At 45.0% G+C, this 21,815-nt stretch overlaps 1 protein-coding gene across 1 annotated transcript in view; it reads right to left on the bottom strand.

Moving 5' to 3' along the window:
* NLRP12 (NLR family pyrin domain containing 12) overlaps positions 1-18,946 on the bottom strand; it is a 32,606-nt gene extending 13,660 nt beyond the window's left edge. The window contains 5 exon segments of the mRNA XM_010587010.3: positions 3,494-3,664; positions 7,376-9,074; positions 14,688-14,765; positions 18,463-18,479; positions 18,481-18,946. Coding sequence (XP_010585312.2) covers positions 3,494-3,664; positions 7,376-9,074; positions 14,688-14,765; positions 18,463-18,479; positions 18,481-18,737 — 2,222 coding nt within the window. The 5' untranslated portion in view covers positions 18,738-18,946.
* Between the last annotated feature and the right edge of the window lie 2,869 nt (positions 18,947-21,815).

Genomic DNA, 21,815 nt, shown 5'->3' on the forward strand with positions numbered 1-21,815 from the left:
GTATGTAGTCTTAGATCTTAGACTTCACATGCATATACTGAAGAAAGGAGCCCTGGTGGTGCAATGGTTAAGCACTTGGCTGGTAACCAAAAGGCTGGCAGAACCCACCCAGCAGCTCCACAGGAGAAAGACCTGCTGATCTGCTCCCATAAGGATTATAGCCTAGGAAACCCCATGGGGCAGTTCTTCTCTGTCACATGGGGTCCCTATGAGTCAGAATTGACTCAGTAGCAACTAACAACACTAACCTAATGGTTCGTAGTTCAAATCCACCCAATGGCTCTGAAGGACAAAGACCTGGTGATTGGCTGTCATAAAGATTATAGCCTAAAAAAGCCTATGGAGCTGTTCTACTCTGTCACAGGGGGTCCTTATGAGTTGGGACTGAGCTGAAGGCACCCTACAACATATTGAAGAAACTGAGATGTAGAGACAGGAAGGAATTCTGGGGTCTTCCTACATGTAGGGGCTGGTGAAATTAAAATGGGCTAGAGAAATGGTTCTCAAAGTGTGGTCCCTCACAACACCAGAGAGGCAGTTAGAAATGCAAATTTGTAGGCCTCACCTCAGATCCAAACAACCTGTTTTAAAAACCCTCCAGAGCTTTTACCAAAGTAAAATGATTAAACACACACACACACACACACACACACAACACACAAAAAACTCTCCAGGGGATTCTGATGTATGCTAAAGTTTGAGAATCATTGGGCAGGAAGTATCAGAAAGGAAGATCATCTAGCTGCTGGTCATGGCCTCGTGGGGCTGGGACTGGGGTATGGAGGGGCAGTAGCCCCAGGGTGGTCCTACAATATCTGGTCTTAATGTTGTCTGCCCAGTAACATAATTGTGCTGGGGTGACTGGGTTTAGAGCAGTCGTTCTCATGGTGGGTGGGAAGGAGAGAGAGGTAGGGGTTGCCTCCCAGGAGACATATAGTAGTATCTGAAGACTTATTTGGGAGTCTCTGGGGGGTGGTGGTAAGTCTCAAACTTACCACCCTTGCCTGCTATCCAAATAGTTGTCGGTTCGAGTCCACCTAGAAGTGCCTTAGGAAGAAAGACCTGGCAATGTACTTCTGAAAACTTAGCTATTGAAAACTCTGTGGAGGGAGTTTTTTTGGGGGGGCATCGAGTTTACCTTAATGCTGGTGGAATATTTTGGAAAAGGATAGTGATAACGGTGGCACAACATGAAAAATGTAATCAATGTTATTGAATTGTAATTGAGGAAGTTGTTATATTGGTGAATGTTTTCACGTATACCTTTTATCACAATTATATATACATATATTTTTTTTTTTAATAGAAGAAAACCCTGTGGAGCTCAGTTCTACTCTGACACACGGGCTGCCATGAGTGTTGTCCACTCCAAGGCAACCTGGTATTGGAGACATTTTCAGTGATCACAGCTGGGAGGAGCTACTGTTCTCTAGTGGACAGAAATCAGAGATGCTGCTGCACATCCCGCAACGCATAGACCCGCTGCCTGTGGGGTCAGTTCCCACTCATGAGAGACAGTTTCCGTTTAGGACAGAGTAGAGCGGCCCCATAGGGTTTCCAAGGAGCACCTGGTGGATTCCAACTGCTGCCCTTTTGGTCAGCAGCCACAGCACTTAACCACTACACCACCAGGGTTTCCACAGTGCGTAGAACACGCCCATAACAGAGAATCACCCCGCCAAGATGTCAATGTGCTGAGGTTGAGAAACCCTGGTTTAGAGTTACCGATTCCCAGTAAGCATACTCACAGGTGTTCATCCACTTTATTCTTTCATGGAGTTGGATTTTTCCCCACTGAGGTGTGGTGAAGAAGATCTGGTGTAAATACACTACAGAAGATTTAAGTGCTTGACTACTAGCCAAAAGGTTGATGGTTCGGACCCACGTTGAAAGACAGGCCTGGAGATCTGCTTCTGAAAGATCACAGCCTTGAAAACCCTATCGAGCAGTTCTACTGTTGCACACATGGGGTCGCCATGAGTCAGAGTGGACTTGATGGTAACTAACAATAACAACAACAACAGTATATTACCCACCATCTGTCTGTCCGCTTGTTGTACTCTGGTGGCTTGCTTGTTGCTATGATGCTGGAAGCTATGCTACCAGTGTTTCAAATACCAGCATGGTCACCCATGGTGGACAGGTTTTAGTGAAGCTTACAGACTGAGACAGACTAGGAAAACAGGCCTGGTGATCTACTTCTGGCAATGAGCCAATGAAAACCCTATGAATCACAACAGAATATTGTCTGATGCAGTGCAAGAAGATGAGCTCCCTAAGTTGGAAGTCACTCAGAATACACAGTGGCCACAACAATGGACTCAAGCATACCAACAATTGTGAAGATGGTACAAGACCAGGCAACGTCTTGTCCTGCTGTGCACTGGGATGTCATGAGTCAGAGCTGACTCAATGGCACCTAACAACAAAGGTACATAGCAGTCGCTCAGAAATTGTCAGCTTGTGAACATCCAGAGTATGTCTAGTATTTGCTGGTTTCTGGGTATTCAGAGATGCTGCCTGTTTTGGGGTGGCTCCCTTGACTTGAATCATGTTTGTTGTTGTTGTTGAGGATATACACCACAGAGCATACACCAACTCAGGAGTTTCTATGTGTACAATTCAGTGACATTGATTACATTCTTCGAGTTGTGCAACCATTCTCACCCTCCTTCTCTGAGTTGTTCCTCCCCTGTTAATATAAGCTCATTGCCTATAAGTTTCCCTTCTAATCTTTTGAGTTGCTCTTGTCAATTTGATCCCAGATAGATAGATCTTAGAACAGCATAATGCTCAAGGCAGACATTCTTTACTAGTTAAGCTAAACTATGGTTGGAAGAAGGCTTCAGGGGGATATTTTTGGTTTAAGGATTAAAGAGTATCTCAGGGAAATAGTTTCAGGAGTTCATCCAGCCTCCATGGCTCCAGAAAGTCTGGAGTCTATGAGAATTTTAAATTCCATTCTGCATTTTCCCCCTTTTGATCAGGACTTGAATCATGTTTTAACTTTCTGAAAATGACACTTTAGCAAGGGTTTAAAGAAAGAACAGAGAAGATCCTGAATGAACTTTAATATTTTTAAGCTCTGGTGGAGCAGTGGTTAAAGCCCTTGGCTGCTAACCAAAACTTCAGTGGTTTGAACCCACCAGCGACTCTGCAGGAGAAACATATGGCAGTCTGTCTCTATAAAGATTTACAGCCTTGGAAACACAATGGGACCGTTCTATTCTGTCCTACAGGGTCACTGTGAGTCAGAATTGACTCGACAGCAAAACAGGTTTTTGGCATTTTATGGTCAGTTTGGAGGAGACTAGACTGGAGACTGGAGACTGGAGACAGGAGACAGGAAGACTGCTAAGGAGCAGATGAAAATAATAAGAGCGAGAGATAATGATGTCTGGATTTCTCCTATAGATCCCATGCTGTGTCCTTTCTGTCTGAGTCCCATGAGAGGTGGTGGTAGGGGGCCCTAAAAGAGACCACCTGGACTCACCGCAGGTTCTGAAGTTTGCAATTGGGGTGTCTGAGTCCTTGGCACAACAGCTTCACTCCCTGGCTTCCCAGGGCATTTTGGTACAAAACCAGCTCTATCAGATTAGGGTTGGTACATAGAGCAGCAGCAAGATCGTCACTGTAGGCATTGGGTAGGATATTCTTCTCGGGTCTGCATGAAACAAAAACAGGCCAAAGTCTAGTTTCACTGGTAGCTAGGTGGCACAAATGGTTTTTGCTTTAAATTACTCATGTAAAGGTTGGCAGTTCAAACCCACCCACTGGCGCTTCAGAAAAATGGTCTCATGATCTGCTTTTGTTATTATTACAATCAAGCAAACCCTGTGGAGCAGTTCTACAATGTAACACATGGGGTCACCATGAGTCAGAATTGACACGATGTAACAGGTTTGGTTTTGGTATTTGGTTTTACAGTTATTATGTTTAACACTTGTATGTCACTTCATGAAGTCCCTGGATGGAGCAAATGGTTAAGCACTTGACTAGAAACTGAAAGGTTGATGGTTCAAACCCACCCAGAGGCACCTTGGAAGAAAGTCCTGGCAATCTGCTTCATAAAGGTAACAGCCTTAAAAATCCTATGGAGTAGTTTTACTCTGCATACGTGGGATCGCCATGAGTCGGAAGTGACCCATTGGCAACTAACAATACCTACAACATGTCACTTCATCATCTATGAAGCATTTTATCATCTTTAATTTATCTTCAGAATGACTTGCTATTATGGATTAAACAGTGTCCCCAAAAAGGATATGTTGAAATGTGACCTGGTTTGGAAATAAGGTCTTCGAAGATGTTAGCAGTTAACATGAGGTCATACTGGAGTAGGGTGGGTCCTAATGCAATATGAGTGGTGTCCTTGTGAAAGAGGAGAAGAGACAGAGAAACAGAGGGAAGATGGCCACATGAAGACAGAGGTGGAGATTGGATGCAGGCATCTACAAGCCAAAGAATGCCAAGGATCGCTGGCCGTCACCAGTAGCTAAGAGAGGCATGGGACAGATTCTCCTTCAGGGCCTCAGAAGGAATCAACATGGCGGACAACCTAACCTCAGACTTCCAGCCTCTAGAACTGTGAGATGACAAGATTCTGTTGTTTTAAGCCACCTAGTTTGTGGTTCTTTGTTACCCTAGGAAATGGATACACTCGCCCAAGGTCACACAGCTAGTAAGTAGTAGAAACCAGACTTAAACCCTTGGTTGAGGGATGGAAAATTGATTTCATCTCACAGATGCACTCCAATGGGTTCGATGGAGGCCACATCTGGGCTCATCAGGAACAAAGGTTGGACCCAATTAGCGATGTCCGCCACAGGCTCAGGAGGAAGAAATGTCAGCATGTGTCCTGGGGACTTGCCATCCTTGGTAGGCCAGTACTTCTCCGCTTTTGCATGGTGTAATCACTTGGGAACCTTCTTAAAAATGCAGATTCTGATTCAGTAGGTGTGGGGTGGAACCCAGGCTTCTGCAGGTGATGCTGATGTTGCTGCTTCATGGACCTGGATCAGGTAGCACGGAGCTAGAGGACACTCTCCTACCCCACGCCAGTGCCCTTTCCATAAGGTTATACAGCCGCTTTTCCCTGTGCTGATTTAACATGTATCCCTTCACAGTAATAAACCATAACCATGATACAAACCATTCTACATACATAATATATATTACACATACCTATTTATAAAATAAACCATTTTCATATTACAGTTGCCTCCATCTCATCACTGAAATCTAAAGCAGTCACCTAGCTGACTAGAAAACCAAATGACATGGAGTCAACTCCAATTTATGGTGACCCCACATGTGTCAAAGTAGAACTGTGCTCCACGAGGCTTTCAAAGGATAATTTTTTTTCTTTGGAAGTAGATCTCCAGGCCTTCTTCTGAGGTGCCTCTGGGTGGACTCGAAACTCCAACCTTTCAGATAGCCGCTGAGCGTGTTAACTGTTTGCACCAGAGCTGAGAATTAAGTGTTCCAGTCTCAGCAAAGATTTGTTCAATGGCTGATGTGGGGTTGGTGCATAAATACTCCAGCCCCCTTGCCCCGGGTTAGGGACGGAGGGACACCACTGAGTTCCTGGTAGGCCTACGCTCTGGTTGCCCATTAGTAATTGGCTTTTTTGCTCCCTTTGTTAGCTGTCTTCTCTTCCCTGTTCTTATGGATTTAATTGTGTCCCCCCCAAAATATCTGTAAACTTGCCTAATCCATGATTCCCAGTATTGTGTTCCCACCATTTTGTTATTTGATATGATTTTCCTAAGTGTTATAAATCCTACCTCTGTGATGTTAATGAGGTGGGATTAGTGGCAGTTATGTTAATGAGGCAGGACTCAATCTACAAGGTTAGGTTGTGTCTTAAATCAAACTCTGTTAAGATATAAAGACAGAAGTGAGCAGAGAGACATGGGGACCTCCTTCCACCAAGGAAGAAGCACTGGAAGCATAGTGTGTCCTTTGGACCCGGGGTCCCTGCCCCGAGAAGCTTCTCAATCGGGAAGATTGGTGACAAGAATGTTCCTCCAGAGCAGACAGAGAAAGAAAGCCTTCCCCTGGAGCTGGCGCCCTGAATTTGGGCTTCTAGTCTCCTAGACTGTGAAAGAATAAATTTCTGTTTGTTAAAGCCATCCACTTTTGGTATTTCCGTTATAGCAGCACTAGATAACTAAGAAACTTGTCTTCTCCACTTTCTTACTCACGTTTCCTGGGGACATCTCCCAGATCAACTACTAACATTCAAATCCTTGTTTCTAAGATTACTTTTTGAGGAACCTAAACCAAAACAAAGCCTTAGGTCAAATGTCACTTGCTCAGAGCTTTCTTCCTTGACCACCCCATTTGATGTTGCCCTTATCTCTCCAAGTCACTGTCTATGACTTTAATCTGTTTTAGCTACCTCATCTATATTTATCTGAAATTACCTTATTCATTGATTTGTTTGTTCACTTTCTTGCTTGCTTATTCATTTCTTTATTATCTAACCCCCTTCTCATTCGGATGTTTGTTCTAGCAAGGACATTGGCTGGTTTATTCCTACTGTCTTCAGCCCACAGGAGAGAACCTGATCCATACACAAAAACCAAAAACAAACAAAAAAAACCCCAAAATGTGCTCTCAAGTCAGCTGTGACTCATGGCACCCCATGTGTGTCAGAGTAGAATTGTGCCCCGTAGGGTTTTCAATGGCTGATTTTTTGGAAGTAGATCACCAGGCTTTTCCAAGGTGTTTGTAGGTGGACTCCAGCTTCCAGTCTTTCTGTTAGCAGCCAAGTGGGTTCACTGTTTGCTCTACCCGGGGACTCTGGTCCATCCATACTTAAAAAAAAACCCAGAAGACCACGCCCATTGCTGTAAAGTCGAATGCGACACATGGCAGCCCCACATGTGTCGGAGTAGAGCTGTGTTCCACAGGGTCTTCAGTGGCTGATTTTTCAGAGGGGGATTGCCGGGACTTTCTTTTGAGTCACCTCTGAGTGGACGCCAATTTCCTACCTTTTAGTTAGCAGACCAGTGCATCAACCGCACCATCAGGGATTCACCATACATATAAATTGAATAAATTCCCCCTGAAACGGGTACATATTTATTCCCAAGGAGTATTGTCAAGAGCAGGGCTCTCAACTTTCAATGGCAGCAGTATTGACATTTGGGGGCCAGATCCTCTTTGTTACGGAGAACTGTCCTGTGCCCTGTAGGACGCTGAGTGGCATCCCTGGCTACTCTCCACTAAACGCCAGTAGCGCTCTCTCCCCAAGTTGTGACAACCAAAAATGTCTCCAGACATTGTCAACATCCTCGGCAGGGCAAAATCGGCCATGGTTGAGAACCACCGCTTAAGAGTGTGAACTTGAACCCCAGCAAGTACTTACGACTGTGCCAATGGCGCCTGGGACCCTAAAGCCCATTTTGCTCCATCGTCGTCATCTGCACTGAAGGCCGCCCCATACAAATGCACCACGAGGACACTCCTGCAGTTCTTTACACAAAATGAGGAGATCATGTGCTCCATCTTGGTGGCCATGTGGCTGACCGTGACCACCTGGAAGTGGCTCAAGGCCTGTTGGATAAATTCCTCCTCCTGTATCTCATACAAACAGCTTAAGAACTCCAAGGAGCCCTGCTGCAGTGTAGACCCCTCACTCTGAGCTTTACTCTGAATCCGCTTCAGCAGTTCCATCCTGATGTGAGGTGAGACCTTCCAGCAAAGATTCTTCTCCAGGTAGCTTCTCATCTCTTTATTCAGGAGTCCAAACACAAAGCGGACAGTGGGTGCCAAAAAGCTCCTGTCCGATGACCCATACTCAGCCAACAATCTGCTCAAGTTGTTGTCTGGACCCAACCCAGTCTCTCCACCACCCAGGATATAGTACATGGCGGCGAAGAATTCCTGGAAACTCAAGTGGATGAAGCTGTAGAACTTCTCACAGTTGATGTCCTTCTGGAAGATGTTCATGTTGAGGAAGGCTGAGACATCTGCCCCATCCAGCCCATGTTTCCGGAGGTCCTGCTCCTCGAATAGGACCTTCTGGTTCCAGAGGCCATCAGCTGCCAAGGAGCACAGGCCTTTCTGGTTGGGTGGGGTCTGGTGGGTTGGGGTCCCTGGCTTGGGTTGCATCAGACTCAGAAGGTAGAGCACATACACTGCTGTGGTGGTCCTGGACATCTGTCTTACAAGCCTTCCACCCTCTAGCTGCTGCTTGAGACAGGTGCAAACCACCCAACACACCATGGGAACAAAGCACATGGTGAAGAGGGGCTCGTTGTCTCTCACGAAGTTGAAGACTTGGCCAGCCTGCTCCACGCTGTGGAAATACTTGTAGACATACTCTTTCCTCTCAGCCTCAGAGAAACCCAGGATCTCCACATGCCGGGGATGCTCCAGCAAGCGGTGGAGCTTCTCCAAAGCCATGGGTCGGGTGGTGATGAGCAGAGACAACTCAGGGAGCAGTTTCTTCCGAATCAGGCTGCTAAGAAGGAGTTCTGTGGGCTGTTTCTCCTGCCAGCAGAAGCACCTGGGGCTCTGGGGGTTGTGGAAAGAAGGCTTGAGCTCGTCAAAGCCATCAATGATGAAAAGGAGGCGTTCGGGAATCCGGGCAAGCTCCAGGAGAGGCACGTTCTGCTCTGGCCAACAGCTGGAGATAAGGTCTTGCAGGATCCACTCAGCCTTCTGGTTCATCTCCCTGCAGTTGACGTAGAAGAGGAAATCAAATCTGCCCTGGAAGAGACTCCCTTCAGCCCAGTCAAGCATCATCTTGTGAGCGAGCATGGACTTGCCCATCCCTGCTGCCCCTTGCAGGACCACAGTCTGGGGTGGCTCAGGCCGCTCCTCGTCAGGCTCGAAGAGGGTCTCTACCCAGATGGGGCTGGCCTGGTGGTCCACGGTTCTTGAGTGTCTTCGACCCGTGGCCAGAAGCTTCTCCTGGGTCCGCATGGGATTTGAGTGTTCCTTCACCAGAAGAAGCCGGGTGTATCTGTGGCTGAGGCTGACACATTCTCCCAGGCGTGCATTGCGGTCTTCCATCAGCAGGAATTTCCTCCGGACATAGTTGCGGTAGGTTTCCCAGGGATCTAATGAAGAGGAATGAAGGATCCATGGAAGATTTATCAGGAAGCTTTAACGAATTCACTAGTGAAAGGAAATCATAGTCCAGTGTTTACTTGTTCTGCAATACCCTTGGAACAATTTTCTAGATGGAACCCAAAAGCCTTGGTAAAAAACAAAAAATGAGAAAGCTGTTGCCATCTAGTCAATTCCAACTCATGGAGACCCCGTGTGTTACAGGGTAGAACTGTGCTCCGTAGGGTTTTCTTGGCTGTAACCTTTATGAAAGCAGGTTGCCAGGCCTTTCTTCCACTATACCTCTGGGTGGGTTTGAACTACCAACCTTTAGGTTAGCAAGTGAGCCTTTAAGTTAGTTATTGGTGTTCTTGTTGTTGCTGAGTGCTGTAAAGTTGATTCCGACTCATGGTGACCTCATGTGGCAGAGTAGAACTGCCCCATAGGGTTTCTTGGCTGTAAGCAGAGCATCGTCAGGTCTTTCTTCTATGGAGCTGCTGGGTGGGTGTGTGCAAACCATTTGCATTACCCAGGGACTTCCGTGTAAAGATGTTTCCTCCTCACGGGAAGCAGAGGCCTTAATATGAAACTGTTCTCATGCATAGAATCCCTGGGTGGTGCAAACGGTTAACACAGTCAGCTGCTGACCAAAAAGCTGGAGATTCAAGTCTACCAGAGGCACCTTGGAAGAAAGGCCTGGCTATTTACTTCAGAAAAATCAGCCATTGAAAACCCTATGGATGGAATCTAGACTTTCTAGAGCCATAGAGGCTGGATGAACCTCCAAAACTATTGCCCTGAGATAATCTTTAAAACTTAAACCAAAAATATTCCCTGAAGTCTTCTTAAAACCAAACAATAATTTAGCTTAACAGGTAAAGAATGTCTTCCTTGAGCATTGTGCTCTTTTAAGATCTATCTGTATGGGATCAAATTGACAAGAACAACTCAAAAGATTACAAGGGAACCTTACGGGGCAATGAGTATGTTAATGTGAGAGGAAAAATTTGAAAAAGGAGGGTGAAAAAGGTTGTACGACTTGAAGAATGTAATCGATGTCACTGAATTGTACATGTGGAAACTGTTGAATTTGTGTATGTTCTGCTGTGAATTTCTCAAAAACAACAACAAAAATAAATCAATTATATTTAAAAGAGAGAGAGAGAAAACCCTATGGAGCACAGTTCTACTGTGATACACATGGGGCACCACCACTTGGAGTCAACTGGACAGCAGCTGGTTTAGTTCTCCGTTCTGACTACTCAGAGTGTGGTCAGAATCGTCAGGGAGGCGGTTACGAATGGGAAATCTTGACTCCACTCCAGACCTGCTGTGTTCCTGTGTGATTTGCAGACACATTAAAGTCTGAGAAGCAATGGTCTAAAGTTATCTGAAAAAAGTTTTTTGAAAAAAGGTAGATGCATATAGGCCCTGAAGGAGAAACCTACATGGGTTATAGGCCCTTTGTTAAAGTCTGTTTGGAAAAGCCTGCTTGCTATCGATGTCTACAAAGAATCTAGAGTACTGGCTCTCAAGGAACCTCTGGATTGGGCAAACCATTAAGTCCTTGGCTACTACCCAAAAGGTTGGCAGATAGAACCCACCCAGAGGAGCCTCAGAAGAAAGGCCTGGTGACCTGCTTCCAAAAGGTCACAGCCTTGAAAACCCTATGGAGCACAGTTCTACTCTGACAAAACATGGGGTGACCCAGAGTTGGAATCCGGTCAATGTCAACTAGTGTAGTGGTTCTCAAAAGGAGGCAATTGTGCCCCCTAGGGAACATTTGGCAATGCTTGGAGATATGTTTAGTTGTCTCAACTGGAGGGTGGTACTGGCATCTAGTGGGTAGAGGTGGATGCTGCTAAACATTTTATAATGCACAGGACAGCCCCCGCAACAAAGAATGAGGTGGCCCAAAATATCAACGGTGCTGAGGGTGAGAAACCCTGAACTAAAGCGAATTGTATCCTTCCCCCCGCCACCTCATTGGCTGTAATCGCTCTCTTTTTTTTTTTTGAGACTATACACAGCAAAACATGCACCAATTCAATGGTTTCTGCATGTGCAATTCAGTGACATTGATTACATCCTTCCAGTTGTGCAACCGTTCTCATCCTCCTTCTCTGAGTTGTTTGTCCTCTGTTAATATAAATTCACTGCCGCCTAAGTTTTCTACCTAATCTTTTCAGTTGCTCTTGTCCATTTGATCCCAGACAGATAGATCTTAAAAGAGTATAATGCTCAAGGCAGACATTCTTTACTAATTAAGCTAAATTATTGTTTGGTTTGAAGAAGACTTCAGGGGATATTTTTGGTTTAAGGATTAAAGATTATCCCAGGGCAATAGCTTCGGGGGTTCATCCAGACTACACGGCTCTGGAAAGTCTGGAGTTCATGGGAATTTAAAATTCTGTTCTGCATTCCCCCCTCCTCCCCCCACCCAATCAGGATTATTCAAGAGATCTTTGATCAAAATGTTCAGTAATGGTAACCGGGCACCATCCAGTTCTTCCGGTCTCATGGAAAAGGCGGCAGTTGTTCATGGAGGTAATTATCTTGATCGCCAGGCCTTACTTCCTTGTTTCCACTGGGTGGGTTTACCTGCCAACCTTCAGGTTAGCAGATAGCACAAACCATTTGTACCACACAGGGACCTAACCCTTTGTATTGGATGTCATCAGAGACCCACAATATCTGCCCCAGGGTGTTTATCCCTCAATTCCAGGGAATATTGCCTCCTCAAAATCCCTAGTGGATAAATTATGGCTTTTTAAAACCAGTCATGGGTAATCTTATTACCCTTTGCCAGTGGGTATGACTGCTAATATCCAGGCCATGGTATTTTCAAACACCTCATATGCATGCAAAAGCTGGACCAAGGAAAAACTGATGCATTTGAATTATAGAGTTGGTGAAAAATTTTGAATATAAACCATGGAATTCCAGAAGAATGAACAAATCTGTTTCAGAAGAAGTACAGCCAGAATGCTCCTTAGAAGTGAGAATGGAGAGACTTGGTCTTACTTACTTTGGACATGTTGTCTGGAGGGACCAGTCCCTGGACGAAGGACAACATGCTTGGTAAAGTAGAGGGTCAATGAAAAAGAGGAAGACCCTCAACAAGATGGACACAGTGGCTGCAACAATGGACTCAAACATAGCAATGATTATGAGGATGGCACAGGACCAGGCAGCATTTCATTCTGCTGTATAAATGTTTGCTATAGGGTGCAACCATTCTCACCCACCACGCTTCTGTGAGTTTGTCATACTGTGGTGGCTTGCGTGTTGCTGTGATGCTGGAAGCCTTGCCACTGGTACTTCAAACACCAGCATAGTCACCCATGGTGGACAGGTTTCAGCGAAGTTTCCAGACTAAGACAGACTACGAAGAAGGACCCGGTGGTCTACTTCTGAAAAAATTGGCCAGTGACAACCTTATGAATAACAGTGGAACATTGTCTGATATAGTGCCAGAAGATGAGCCCCTCAGGTTGGAAGGCACTGAAAATACGACTGGGGAAGAGCTGACTCCTCAAAGTGGAGTCAACCTTAATGATGTGGATGGAGTCAAGCTTTCGGGACCTTCATTTGCTGATGTGGCACAACTCAAAATGAGAAGAAACAGCTGCAAACATCCATTAATAATCGGGACTTGGAATGTACAAAATATGAATCTAGGAAAATTAGGAGTTGTTCAAAAATGAAATGGGAGGTATAAAGATGGATATCCTAGGCATTAGCGAGCTGAAATGGATTGGTATTGGCCATTTTGAATCAGTCAATCATATGGCCTACTATGCCAGGAGGCATTGGCAAAAAACAAGACTCCAGGAACTGACGGTCTACCAATTGAGATGTTTCAACAAACAGATGCAGCACTGGCAGTGCTCACTCGTTTATGCCAAGAAATTTGGAAGACAACTACCTGGCCAACCAACGGGAAGAGATTCGTATTTGTGCCCATTCTAAAGAAAGGTGATCAAACAGAATGCGAAAATGATTGAACAACATCATTAATATCACACCAAGTAAAATTTTGCTGAAGATCATTCAAAAGGGGTTGCAGCACTACATTGACAGGGAACTGCCAGAAATTCAAGCTGAATTAAGAGGACGTGGAACCAGGGTTATCATTGCTGATGTCAGATGGATATTGACTGAAAGCAGAGAATACAGAAAGATGTTTACCTGTGTTTTATTGACTATGCAAAGTCATTCAACTGTGTGGATCATAACAAATTATGGATAACAATGCAAAAGATGGGAATTCTAGAATACTTAATTGTGCTCGTGAGGAACCTGTGTATAGACCAAGAGGCAGTCATTTGAACGGTTTAAAATCAATAAAGGTGTGCGTCAGGGTTGCATCCTTTCACCATACTTACTCAGTCTGTATGCTGAGCAAATAATTGGAAAAGCTGGACTACGTGAAGAAGAATGTGGCATCAGGATTGGAGGAAGACTCATTAACAACCAGTGATATGCAGATGACACAACCTTCCTTGCTAAAAGTGAAGAGGACTTGAAGCGCTTACTGATGAAGATCAAACATTACAGCCTTCAGTATGGATTACACCTCAACATCAAGAAAACAAAAATCCTCACAACTGGACCAATAAGCAACATCATGATAAATGGAGATAAGATTGATGTTGCCAAGGATTTCATTTTACATGGATCCACAATCAACACTCATGAAGCAGCTGTCAAGAAATCAAATGATGCGTTGCATTGGGCAAATCTGTAAAAGACCTCATTCAAGTCTTAAAAAGCAAAGATGTCACTTTGAAGACTAAGGTGCACTTGAATCCAAGCCATGGTATTTTCAATCTCCTCATATGCATGTGAAAGCTGGACAATGGATAAGGAAGACGAAAGAAGAAGTGATGCCTTTGAAATACGGTGTTGATGAAGAATATTGAATATACCATGGACTGCCAGAAGAATGAACAAGTCTGTCTTGGAAGAAAGTGCTCCTTGGAAGCGAGGATGGTGAGATGTCTCACATACTTTGCACATGTTATCAGGAGGGACCAGTCCCTGAAGAAAGACATCGTGCATGGTAAAGGAGAGGGTCAGTGAAGAAGAGGGAGACCCTTGACAAGATTGATTAACACAGTGGCTGCAACAGTGGGTTCAAACATAACGAAGATTGTGAGGATAGCGCAGGACAGGGCAGTATTTCATTCTGTTGGACACAGTCGGAACCGACTCAACGGCACCTAATAAAAGCAATGTGACTGCTAAGGGAAAAGAAGCTTATTGGAAGGATTTTATTCCTGGATAAAATGACACAGACTCTTGCGGAAGAAAGTCCCTTCCTCTACTTTTTGTCCCTGCTTGTAATTCATTTGCGTAAGACGGCTTAGCAGCCATCTTGCAATCATGAGGTCATAAATCTTAGGACAAAATGCCAACATGTGGAGGTTGGCAGAGTTGAAGCACAGGACGAACTTGGGGATTTGATGGTATTGTTACTACATTAATTCTTCAACCACCCACCCCAAGACTTCTTGTTATGGACATTAAACAAGTGTCCTTTGTGCTTAATCTACCGTCAGTTGGATATTCTGTTACTTGCAGTCTAATGCATTCTAATGGATACACGCCTCATGACTCACCTTTTCTTGTACTAAGAAAGGCTTCCACAGGACGTCCTGACTGTCTCTCCAGTGAGGGCGGGGCGGCAGGCGGAGCATCTGGAACAGAAGTTTTGAGAAATCAGCTACCACATACCTGTTAAGACCCTTTGCCTTGGAGTCGATTCCTACTCATAGTGGCCCTATATAACAGAGTAGAACTTCCCTGTAAGGTTCCCAAGGCTGTAGTCTTTATGGAAGCCGACTGCCACATCTTTCTCCTGTGGAACGACTGGTAGGTTCAAACCGCCAACCTTTCGGTTAGCAGCTGAGTACTTCCCCGCTGCGCCACCAGGGCTTCTTTTCGTATCTGGCAGAAACCCAATAATACCATCTAATATTTCATCCAAATGGCTACGTGATAACTCCCTGACCACCCCCACTCCAGGTTGTTCTGTATTTACCTCACATTTGCTATGTTAAAAATGGAGTTCATTACCTGTTCCCCATAACCTGCCCTCCTTCGGTTCCTGGCTTCCTGTCATGGTAACTAGGAACTCTGGTGGTACAGTGGTTAATTGCTCAGCTGCTAACTGAAAGGTTAGTGGTTCAAACCTACCAGTCGCTCCACAGGAGAAAAATGTGGTAGTCAGCTTCCATAAGGATTTAGCCTTGGGAATCCTATGGGGAAGTTTTCCTCTGTCATATAGGGCCACTACAAGTACAACCTAGAAAACCCTATGGGGCAGTTCTACTCTGTACTACAGGGTTGCTATGAGTTGAAATCGACTTGACAGCAAAGGATTTGGCTTGATTATCATGGTAATTGGCACCTCCATCCATCCACTGAAACCCCTCAACTAGGAAGTTCTGAGTTAGCTTTGATCCCTCCCTCTTGCCTTCATTCCCTCAACCGTCTTAGCCATCCAACCATCCAACAAATATACATATACTGGGCACCAATTTTACCCAGGCATTGTTCTAGGCACTGAATAACCCACCAAACCCAGTGCCTTTGAGTTGATTCCGACTCATAGCGACCCTGTAGAACTGAATACATAGCAATAAAAAAAAATGAGGTCCCTGCTCTAAGGAGCTTATATTTATAATGATAAAGAAATAAACACTTAATATAAGTTCAGATAATGATGGATGTAGTGCCTAACATTAAACAAGATTATATGACAGAGAGTGACTGGAAGGAATATTTTTTGGGGGCAGCTGGGAAAGGCTTTTTTGAGGATGAGACATTTAATCTGAGGGCTGAATGGCAGGAACCAGCTATGTGAGCAGAAGCATTTTTTTTTTCCTTTTTTAAAATTAAATAAAAATTTTGTTGTTGAAAATATACACACCAGAACATACACTAATTCAATGGTTTCTACATGTATAATTCAATGACATCAATCACATTCTTCGAGTTATGCATCCATTCTCACCCTCCTTCTCAGAGTTGTTCCTCCCCATTAACATAAACTCATTGCCCCCTAAGGTTCCTATCTAATCATTCCAGTTGCTGTTGTCAATTTGATCCCATATAGATAGATCTTAAAAGAGCACAGTGCTCAAGGCAGTCTTTCTTTATTAATTAAGCTAAACTATTGTTTGGTTTTAAGAAGACTCCAGGGAATATTTTTAGTTTCAGGTTTAAAGATTATCCCAGGGCAATAGTTTTGGGCGTTCATCCAACCTCAGTGGCTCCAGAAAGCCTGAAGAACTCAAAAGATTAGACAGGAACCTTAGAGGAATCTAAAAATGCCATGGCATGGGCATCTGACCTCCTCTAAGTTCACAAGAGGGAAGGGGAATCAAAATCAACAGCCCAAGGATGATTCTTATGAAGCAGGAATTCAGACATACCTCCTCTCTCCAACTTTTTAAATCAATTCTGACACCAGCCATCCCTTCCATGGCACTCTCTACTTCTCTGCAATGGCCACATAGAACTCCCAGACAATACTCATGATTATGGGGCTTATTAAGGAAGTAGGAAACCCTGGTGGCATACTGATTAAGTGCTATGGCTGCTAACCAAAGGGACAGCAGTTCAAATCTGCCAGGCACTCCTTGGAAACTCTATGGGGCAGTTCTACTCTGTCCTGTAGGGTCGCTATGAGTCTGAATCGACTCGACAGCACTGGGTTTGGTTTTTTTCTTTTTGGTTATTAGGGGAGTAACAGGGTACAACTTGGGATCAGGAATGACTCAGGACACAGTTCTTTGGTCTGGACCACTATTTCTCAGCTTTGCCCGCAAGCAGGCCTCTCTCTGGCCCTTGGCGCCTCAGCCCCTCAGCCTGGCCTCTGCCCTGCCTGGGCAAGTGTTCCAAAGCTCTTTAGCTCCACCAGTAAGTGCCTGGAGGCACCCACTCTGCCAGGAAGCCCCTTGCCAAAAGGAGCTCAGCCCTCTCACTTTGTGGGTCAGCATGCCCACTGTAACCACTGGGAAGCCCACTGAGCTGTCTTGTGGCAGTCTCCTGGTTCTGTTGCCACCATTTCTGTGCTGCTGCCTCTCACAGTCTTGCATCATCTCTCATGTTACAGCTCTCTCTCTATCTCCTGAGTCTGGGAGGTTCTCAGTGCAGGGACCCCAAAGGACATGAACCACTCCCGGTTCTTCTTTCTTGGTGGTAGTGAGGCCCTCCCACCCTTTCCACCTCTGGGATGGCTCATTTTAAGAGCCTATCAGGATGGCAGAACTGACCAATCCACTCATTTGGGTTCCATACACCTTATTTGCATGGTCCCACTCCTGAAAGTTTTCTATGCATCTTATTGGCTTTGTTAGCAAGCTGTCCAATTCCCTTGGTGGGCCAAAAACACCTTATTTGCATATTCCACCCAATCAACTGGTGAAAGTTACAAGACCATGATGAGAAAGGCCATATAAAAGTGATCCCTCGCACCGAGGGGCAGTGAATTTATGTTCATGCAGGAGAAACAATTCAGAAAAGGAGGGTGAGAATGATTGCACCACTTGAAGAATGTAATCAATGTCACCAAATTATCCATTGTCTTAGACTGGGTTCTCTAGAGGTGCAAAACCAGTAAAGCTTATACATATAAATATATAGAGAGAGATTTATTTCAAAGAAATGGTTCATGCAGTTGTTGGCAAGTTCCAAATTCATGGAGCAGGTACCAGGCTGGAGGTTTCTCCTGACTCATCTGGTTGCAGAGGCTGACGAAACCAAAATCAGCAGGTCAGATGGTAGGCTGCTAGTTCATGGGACTGTGGGAGCTGACAAATCAAAAACCTGCAGGTGAGGCTCCTGGCTCAGATCCCAAGAACCAGAGATCAGAGGATGATGAGTTGGATGCAGAATCAAGACAGAGAGTTTTGCCAGAACATCCATATATATTGGATGCAGTCCACACCACCAAGGAAAATTCTCTTTCAACTGATTGCTCACATCAGATCACAAAATGGAGGATGATTACATAGTATCTGCCAAACCACCGAGAATCATGATCTAGCCGAGTTGACACATAACCTTAACCATCACATAGACATAGAAACTGTTGAACTGGTGTATATTCTGCTGTGTATATTCTGAACATCAGCAAAATAAAATATTTTAAAAATGTGACCCAATTTTACATACTCCTATTTAGCCCCAGCCACCTCCAAATATTCTCTAAGAATGGAGTCAAGAGGAGGAGAAATGAAAGTTGGTAGAAGGGTATTTCAAGCAGAAGACACAGCATAAACAAAGACCAAAAGCATGATATTAGAATCCCAGGTCTCCTGGGTGCAGGGATTATCAAGAAAGAAGGGAAACGGGCTCCAGCCTCGACCATCCCTCCTCCGTCCTTACCCCTCACCAGGTCCTCTTTGCCCTCGCTCCCATAGGTCCTTCCTGTTGATCCGCTCAAAGACGCTAAGAGCCAGCAGCCAGGCCTCCCCTGACCCGTGATGGGCCACAAGCAGCTGGGCCATTTCCAGGGGGCCAGCGGTCTCCATCCGTCCCCAGGGTATCTTGTCCTCCCCCAGCTGTGCCGCGGTCCCCAGGTGTAACTTGAACTTCTTCAGGTCCACAGCCTCAAGTTCCTCTAAGTAGGTGACCAGGCGGTGGAGGACACATTCTGCCATCCCTGACCAGGGTTCAGAGCATGGGCCCTGAAGGAGAAGATCGGGGGACTAGGAGGTTGGTTATACGTAGAACTAGTGGGGATCCCAACATACCCACCATCTGATCATTTGCAGGCAGAAAGGAGAAGAGGCTGGGGCTTGCTCCCTGCTGCCTGAGGTTGTAAGAATAAGAGAGGCAAGTCTTTCTGCTGAAATAGTGCTTTCTCACCCTCCAGTTGCCTCCTGCCCCACTTACCAAGGGGCGTTCCCTCTGAAGAGGAGGAAGTTGGGGATGATTAGGAAACCATAGGAGCTATTCAACTCACAAGGAAGTCTCACTTCTGCTCACTTTCCCTGTTTTTCTGATAAAACAAAGTCATTCTCTTTTCTTCATCCTTCCTCGTTTCTTTCTGTGTGTCTGTGGTGGCGGTTGGTGTTAGCTGCCTGTGAGTTGGTCCCCGACTCATAGCGACCCCCATGTACAACAGAATGAGACGCTGCCTAGCTCTGTGCTATCCCCGTGATCTCTTACTGTTATAATCCATCGGGTTTTCTTCCCGCCTTTCTCTTTTCTAAATAATTTTATTTTGTTGTTGTTGTTGTCGTCAAGAATATGCACAGCAAAACATTCACCAATTCAACAATTTCTACAGGTGCAATTCAGTGACACTGATTACATTCTTTGAGTTTTGCAACCATTCTTGCCCTCCTTTTCTGAGTTGTTCGTCCCTCATTAACAAACTTGCTGCCCCTACATTTCCTCTCTAATCTTTCGAGTTGCTGTTGTCAAACTGATCCCATATAAACCAAACAAGCCCAGTGCTGTCAAATCGATTCCGACTCAGCGACCCTATAGGACAGAGAACAGCCTCAAGGTTGTAAATCTGTATTGAAGCAGACTGCCACATCATGGAGCAGCCGGTGGGTTCGAACTGGCAACCTTCCAGTTAGGCCAACTTTTCAGTTAGTAGCCAAGCACTTGTTAACCACTACGCCACACACACACACACACACACACAAACCAAACCCATTGCTGTCGAGTCTATTCCAACTCATAGAGATCCTATAGGACAGAGTAGAACTGCCCCATATGGTTTCCAAGGAGCACCTGGTAGATTTGAACTGCCAACCTTTTGGTTAGCAGCCATAGCTCTTAACCACTATACCACCAGGGTTTCCAAGATGCCACCAGGGTTGCTTTTTTTGTTTGTTTTGTTTTTACTTTTTTTTTTTTGTCCTTTAGATGAAGGTTTACAGAACAAACTAGCTTCTCATTAAACAGTTAATACACATATCGTTTTATGACATTGGTTAATAACCCCATGACATGTCAACACTCTCCCTTCTCGACCTGGGATTCCCTACTGCCAGATTTTCTGTCCCCTCTTGTCTTCTAGTCCTTGCCCCTGGACTGCTGTGCCCCTTTAATTTCATTTTGTTTTATGTGCCTGTCTAATCTTTGGCTGAAGGGTGAACCTTGGGAGCGACTTCATTACTGTGCTAAAAAGGTGTCTCAGGGTTTCTCCAGTCTCTGCCAGGCCGGTAGGTCTGGTCCTCTTTTTTGTGAGTCAGAATTTTGTTCTACATTTTCTCCAGCTCTGTCCAGGACCCTCTATTGTGATCTCTGTCAGAGCTGTCAGTGGTGGTAGCCAGGCACCATCTAGCTGTACTGGACTCAGTCTGATAGAAGCCGTGGTAGTTGTGGTCCAATAGTCCTTTGGACTAATCTTTCCCTTGTATGTTTAGTTTTCTTCATTCTTCCTTGCTCCCGAAGGGGTGAGACCAGTGGAGTATCTTACATGACCACTCATAGGCTTTTAAGACCCCAGACACTACTCATCAAAGTAGAATGTAGAACATTTTCTTTATAAACTATGTTATGCCAATTGAACTAAATGTTCCCCAAGACCATAGTCCCCACAGCCCTCAGCCCAGCCATTTGGTCCCTCAGGAAGTTTGGATGTGTCTATGGAGTTTCCATGACCTTCCCTTGTACAAGTTGTGCTGGCTTCCCCAGTACTGTGTACCGTCTTACCCTTCACCAAAGTTACCGCTTATCTACTGTCTATTTAGTGTTTTGGATCGTGTGATATTTCTATTTCTAGCTTTCTAAGGAAGTGCCATATCATTTTCCAAAAATGGTTCTACCATTTTGCATTCCCACCAGCAGTGCATAACAATTCCAATCTCCCCACAGCCTCTCCAACATATGTTATTTTCTGTTTTTTTGATTCAGGGTGGTAATGCAAGAGTGAGATGGTATCTCATTGTGGTTTTGATTTGCATTTCTGTAATGGCTAGTGATCATGAGCACTTCCTCATGTGTCTGTTAGCTGCTTGAATATCTTCTTTGAAGTGTCTGTTCCTTTCCTTTGCATCAGGGCTCCTTTTGATCCCATATAGATTTTAAAAGAGCACAATGCTCAAGGCAGACATTCTTTACTAGTTAAGCTAAACTATTATCTGGTTTGTAGAAGACTTCAGGGACTATTTTTGGTTTAAGGTTTAAAGATTATCTCAGGGCAATATTTCGGGGGTTCATCCAGCCTACATGGCATCCATAGGGTTTTCATGGGCTGATTTTCAGAAGTAGATCTCTAGGCCTTTCTCCTAGTCCATCTTAGTTTGGAAGCTGAAACCTGTTCAGCATCACAGCAACACGCAAGTCTCCACTGACAGGTGGTGGCTGCACATGAAGCGTGTTGGCTGGGAATCAAACCCACATCTCCCGTGTGGAAGGCAGTAATTTTACCACTAAACAACATTGCCCCCATCTTTATACAGAAAGATAGCTGCCGTTGAGTCAACTCAGACATGGCGGCCTCATGTACAACAGAAAAAAATGTTGTCTGGTCCTGCAACATCCTCATTATCACTGGTATATTTGAGTTCACCATTGTGGCTATTGTGCAAATCCATCTCACCAAGGTTTCTTTTGCCCTTGTTGGTCCACTACTTCTCCTAACATGATGTTCTGCTTCAGTGATGGAGTCCTACTGATGATGTGCCCACAAGACAGTCAGACAATGTTCTGTTGCGACCAATAAGGTTTTCACTGGTCTTTCTTCCTAGTCTGTCTTAGTCTGGAAGCTCTGCTGA

This window comes from Loxodonta africana, chromosome 11, assembly GCF_030014295.1.
Source record: "Loxodonta africana isolate mLoxAfr1 chromosome 11, mLoxAfr1.hap2, whole genome shotgun sequence".
In the NCBI taxonomy this organism is placed as follows: domain Eukaryota; kingdom Metazoa; phylum Chordata; class Mammalia; order Proboscidea; family Elephantidae; genus Loxodonta; species Loxodonta africana.